At 48.4% G+C, this 6188-nt stretch overlaps 1 protein-coding gene across 1 annotated transcript; it reads left to right on the top strand.

The window, feature by feature from the left end:
* The first annotated feature begins 421 nt into the window (after positions 1–421).
* Positions 422–4056, top strand: LOC140219317 (uncharacterized). Its single transcript, XM_072289099.1, has 2 exons — positions 422–1084; positions 3543–4056. The coding sequence occupies exons 1-2, from the start codon at positions 721–723 to the stop codon at positions 3794–3796; spliced, it is 618 nt and encodes a 205-aa protein (XP_072145200.1). The 5' UTR covers positions 422–720; the 3' UTR covers positions 3797–4056.
* The last annotated feature ends 2132 nt before the right edge of the window (positions 4057–6188 follow it).

Here is a 6188-nt window from a genome sequence, read left to right as displayed (position 1 = left end):
AAACATGATAGCATCGGATTGCAATTCGAATATAACGAGAAAACATATTTCTGTGGCGCGGGAACTCAAAGACAAAGCATTCCAGCTGCCGCCTGTTTCTGTGCGAGCACCGCGCACGCGGGCGCGAAAAATCACCGCCAGCTATAAGTTAACACCTTCGCTGTAAAGCAGATTGGTGAGAATGAGCTTATGAAAATGAAAGCATAAATGAAAAACAAGCAAGAGAAACACATTGAATTCATGGTGATGCCCAAGAGTTGAGGCACACAAGGACAGCAAGTTAGTAACTGTCATCCGACTCATATCTGATTCGATAAGACGAAGCTGTGTTTTGTTACGTATTCGACGGCTAGACGCCGAGGGCGGCAGGACGACCGGCCCAAGGAACAGACGACCCACGCAGCTCCAGGAAGACAATGACGTTTATTCGTTCGGCGACGCGCTTTTTGAGCGCTAAGCAGCCAATCAGGGAGTGGAAAAAGAAAGGAAGACATCGCGGCAAGCGGGGCAATCTTATCTGCAGATTACAACGTAGAATGCAACCGGCACTGCTAATGTTACAGTTTCTAATATTCTTTTTCCTTAAAGCAATAAATTCTCGAGAAGAAATTAAAGAAAATGCACTATGGGGCCCGTTCCGAGCTGAGCATCCTAAGCGAAAGAAGAAGAGGACCCGAGCCTACAACAGCACGGTTCCCAGTGTGAAGCTTCTAAAAGGTCATGTATTTCCAGCGATTCTCCGAGGCACCGAGGATGGTCGAGCCTTGGCCATCGACCGCACCTCCCGGAGCGAGAGCCCAGCCGCTCCAGACAGGCGTTGCTGCGACTGGCTTACATCCACAGCCAGTCCAGCCGACCACTCCCGGCGCGGCACACCTTCTCGGGCCAGTTCAACCTGGCCTGGCCAACGTCTACTGTCCCCTGCCACCGCAGCCTGTCCCTGAAGCTGTATGCGTTCCTACCTGTCCATGCTCCTACGCTCCGGTTCCACCTCACGGCATGTCGCGCGCAGCTGCCTTGGCTCCCGGTGCGGCCTTGCCAGCAGACGTACCCCACGAACAGTGGGGAGTCGATGCAGCTGCTGGTAAGACTCCTGGCTTCGTATGCTTGGTGCTGCTCGTAGATCTGAAACATAATTCCGGAGTAAAAGCCTCGAGCACAAGTTGAGCGCCGGGTAACATAGGTGAAACTTGGCTGCACACTTTGACGTTATGCTTCTTTTTTATTTTTTGCGTTAGCAGACTTATGAAAAGTCAAACCAGTGTCAGAGGGGCAGGGCTAGTGGACCAGCATGTAACAAAGGTATGACGGCACAGATGTCACTGCACCAACACTTGCAACATAACCCCCTCCCCCACATGCAAGATATATCTATTGAAGTGTCGTATCTATACAAGACGGAAACCAACATGTAGTTGCGCCATTTTGAGACATTTAGCCAACGCTGACAAGCGGGCTAGTCAGCTTTAATTCATAGAGTGTGCTGACCGAAACAGCACTGAAAAGATGCGAGAATTAGAAGGCGCTGAAACGCACTGACTTCTGATGCGTCCGACACAACAAACATCTTTTTTTTGTTCAGGTTTGCTTTGCCTCATGCGCCCTGACTGGCGCGGAAGCCGTGTGAGCGCGTTTTCGAGTAATGCATCAGTTGAAGCCAGCGCTCGGCCTTTTCTTTCATAACATAACGTTTTTTTTTGTCGTTTAGCATCACGCATCCCTGTAAAACCCAGACCTCCAGTCGTTTGTTTCATGCACGTGGCGTTTTCCTCTTAAGAAAGCAATGCCAGCTACCGATTTTAGGGTGCTTCGATGTCGTATCTCGCCGAGAGTGGTGATAGTCTTTGACTGGACACGCATCGCCTTGCTGCCGTGTTGGGTCACCGCCTTCGTTGGGACCCTGCATTGGGATCCCTTCATGATTATGAAACTGTACCGCAAATTCATTTTTAACTCATTCACCTGAGTTGAAATCACTTCGGAGCATTAGAACACGTAGTCTTTAATGCGGCACGCACGCTATGCTGCTCTTCCAGAGCTTACGAGCAGAAGCTCTCACTGCACTCACTATGTAGAGTGTCCCAGCTAACATTAGTTATCCAAGCTCATAAGAGAAAAACAGATGTGAAAAACGCGGTCCAAAATGCTATTGTAAGCCCTGCGGTGGATTCGGTCCTCAAATCTCTGACGACCGATCACCATAGGTCTCATAATCGTATCTTGCACCGTGTTTTTTAAATAATTTTTTTCTTTGGACAGCTTGGCTAACGTTAGCTGGGGCGCACGGTATATTCTCCAGTTTACCTATGGCCGCGTGCCGATAACTTTTTGAGGAAGGCCTGCTAAGGCCGGCACCATTGTGAAATTGTGCGCAAGATCTTGGCGACACCGCGTGACACCGCCTCACTGCGTCCTTGACTAGCATGGACAACCTTATGACTACATGGGAAACGCACCAAACCTAGACAAGCGAAACTCGCGAAGCTATAGCCCGATAACTGGGCGTGTTGGCAGACATACTTCTGCCAGCAGAATCTCCGCTCAAGGCCTGACCTTGACGTGAGTTCTAAGGTGGTTGAATGGCTGCACCGTAAGATTTCCTCCGTTGTTCGTGGTATGCGAATAATCTCGTAGCTTCTTCCCCTGTTACGGTTCCTTATTGGCTACGAAGTTCTTCATTTGCGCACGAGGTCGAGGACTCAATAGCCGCTCGCTGTGACCGCATGGGGATCGAGGCGGAAAGATAAAACATGCATGCGGTTTTATCTTGGTGAGTGTGTTTTTCAAAGGAAAAACAGGCTTACACCCACTAACACACCTCCACAACGAAGTCCCTCATAACCCGATAGCTTTCAGCGCCGAATTTAACGAAAAAACAAAGACACATTGGCAAGGCGCTGATATTGTCTTTTTTTTGTTCTTTTCTGTGTTTAACTTCTTTGTTTTGCGTATTTTCGCTCAACCTGAGATTTACGATTACAACTTGCCCAGTAGCTTAATTATTAAGCCTCATATGCCACTCTGCAGCTTTCCGACGCCAAATTTTATTAACTTTTGCCTTACTCGGCATACATATTATTGGTATGTGCCTTGTTCTCGCACATACAGGGGTTCTCAGACCTTGCATTTCCGTCTTCCAGGTGTACTCAGCAGGTGGAAATCATCAATCGAAGAAACGCGTGTGCTGTCTAGAACTGCGATATTGGGAATGCTGTGCGGAATATGCTATATGTGCAACTAGGTGCACAGGTGCAAAATCCACCTGTGCAACTAGGTGGCTTTTGTATGCTGCATTATTCCTAGTTACTGTCTGCATTCTGAAAATCGACATGCATGTTTCTTTTGTGCACCGTTACTTTCTGTTTCCTGTGTACCTTCTTGTTTGTTATTAGGGTGATGGGCCGGGGCTAGTCAAGTTGCCCTGCCGTGTAAGCAGCGTTTTCACCGTCTCCCACCTAACCACGCGTGTGGTACATTTCTCGCGTGCCACGTGGCTGAACCAACTCGCTCTTGCAGCTCTTTCGACGGTTTTCTTTTATCAGGACTCGTGGTGCGCGACTTCGGCGTGCCTCAAAAGGACGAACACCCTCGACGGCTCGCCGGTGTAACACCGGAGCGCGGGTCGGGCCCCGACTGGTTGTTCTGCCTGTTCGTCACTCTCGCGATGCTGTTGCTGATCCTCGCCGCCCTCATCTACCTCACCTACCGGAAGGTTTTGCAGTTGCCGGGGAGGCGAGAGTGGCGCCGCCTGCGAAGGAGCTCGGCGGTCGTCCAAATCCTGGCGTCTTCTTCGTAGGTTTTCTCTGCTGGGATGCGCGTGCCACGTTGAGGGTTTTTGCCTGCGGTGACGCGCCGGTACGGCAACCTGGACGTGTTGCGTGTTATGAAGCGTAAAAGTTCATCTTTGAAACGCCAGCTATGTGGATCAAGATAAGCTGCCTGACTAGGACATCCGTCTTGATTCTATATAGCTTAAGTTTTATCGCAGTGGTTTGCGGTTTCCAGTGAACAAAGCACCACACCCGACCGTGTACGTAATGAACGTTGCGTATCTTGTGTTTTATCTGACTCCCTCGATACCTTAAACGAAATAAATGACTGTGGTTCTATATAGTCTAAGGCGCACACTGGCTAAAGTACTACATGTGTGTCCCAAGTCGCAGGGAAACATTTTGTGACACTTTGGGCGATTGCACTTCGCCGCGTGTCAGAAAATCGTCGCGATCAAAGACAGCACGACAATGCAGCGAACACTCTAACGACGCGCTGCGCAATGGGGTGTGCACAGGTGGGAGTCGTGAAACGTCGGTAGTTTCTGTTGCAAGTGGCATCAGGAAGCCTATAGCATTTGAAAGCGCCAAGAAAACATGGTTACAGATTTAGTGAACACCCCCCCCCCCCCCCCCCCCAGACCCTGCATTGGATATAATATTACTCATATTTGAAGTGCTACTAAGGAGGCGACAAACATCAGCGCAGCGAAGTGAGTTTGACGACCGCACTGGGCGGCACGCTCGTACTTCGGCGAGCGTCGCCAAACGTTTCCGGGTGACAGGTTGTCACTGACATTAACGGCGATGTTCACTCGCTCAAAATGTCGCTAAATGTGCGCGTCTGACGGGAGCATTCTGATCGAGGTACACTTTGCAAGAAGGGCTGAGGAGCTCGCTGTAGCGAAACACGTCACAGAGCTATAAATGTAACTTGGTACAAATGCTAACGGAGACGGGAGTCGGCTTTCCACCGGGCTGAAAACGATAGGGGCCGATTTTTTTTCAGATTCGACATTTTACTGATCTCCGTACAGGAGGAGGTGCCGTACGGGTTCCACCGCGACTCTTCTCATCAAAAGGAAGCTTTGGCACTGGGCCGTCTCCGACGTTTCACGTGTATTCAAATACACGTGAAACGCAGGAATGCTTTTATGAGGCAACCGCTGCACCGGATGGAGCAGAATTTGTTGCCTTCCAGCGCGAAAGTTGAATTATAGTGACCGTAGGAAGCAGAATTTCAAATTAGGTTGTTTAATGTATTCAAAATCTCCTGAAAACTAAAATTCCAAAGCAAATAAAACCACGATGTGTACAAATCTGCGACTCTGTAGCAAGAATAGATGTCGCACTTCTGTAAGCTGCATTCGCTAGGGCACTTTAAGCGGCCAAATTTGAGATATTAATGTATAGCTTAAGTGAATTTGCCAAAACGTTTACAAGGGTTTTGCAGAAGCCCTACTTAACATGAGTGGTTTACTTCGGAGTGGTGTGTAGTACACCAATTTTGTTCGCTTTGGATTTATTATAAGGTGCAGTTTGCAGAATCGTGATGCAGCTTTTCATGGCATAGGTGGGTTTTTAACCGGGATCGCCTTGTTTTTTTTTTCAATTGTGCAATTTTCAAGGATTTTTATGAAAAACTTGGTGCCCTAAATAAAAATTCCGCTTCCAACAATCACTACATTTGAACTTTTTCTTTAAATTCAACGAACCTCATCAAGTTCAGTGCAACAGTGGTCCTAAAAACGATTTTTCCTTTCCCACGCCTTTAGCTAGGTTCCCTCGCGCTAAAGCTTCCTATTGAGCGAAAAAATGCCTGTTCGCTGCTCTACTAGAGGCAATGCTGCAGTCAATAGAAACGAAGCGAAAACATTCAATTATGCGGGGTGTACCGCGTAACTCTAACCAAACTTTAAAACTATGCAAATGCCACGTAGCTGGACAGGAGAAAAATAATGTTGCTTGCCGTCGCTTGGAGATGCTCAGATTGTTTTTTCATTCCGCCTATCAGCGCCGCCGCACTGCACCCGAATGAGTTTGTTGGAAATCGCTAAGTCCGTTTCTGTTGCCGGACGCAGAAAAAACTACGGAAGCTTAGTCATATACAGCTTTCGTTGTAAAAAAGGCATGCCTATCTTTTTTAACGCCCATTTGCCTTTCAATATCAAGGAGCGAAAACACCAGGCCCATTAAATTTTGTGGCCACGTTTGTTTTGATAATATACGTACAACCAAGGCGTTGCTACAACGGACAAGGGCCGCCACACAGGCAGACGGACTTCCTTTTCCATTCTTTTTTTCTTATCACCGTGGCCAGCTAAGTTGCTGATCCCAGCGTTAACGGCGGTTCGGCAGCGTGTGATTCATGTCCGAGCCGATGAGCATGGCCGGAAGAAATGCGCTACCCTAAAACCT

The sequence above is a fragment of the Dermacentor andersoni genome, chromosome 7 (genome assembly GCF_023375885.2).
Source record: "Dermacentor andersoni chromosome 7, qqDerAnde1_hic_scaffold, whole genome shotgun sequence".
Classification (NCBI taxonomy): domain Eukaryota; kingdom Metazoa; phylum Arthropoda; class Arachnida; order Ixodida; family Ixodidae; genus Dermacentor; species Dermacentor andersoni.
The sequence above is the reverse complement of the archived record's forward strand: the minus strand, read 5'-3'. Positions and strand labels throughout refer to the sequence as shown.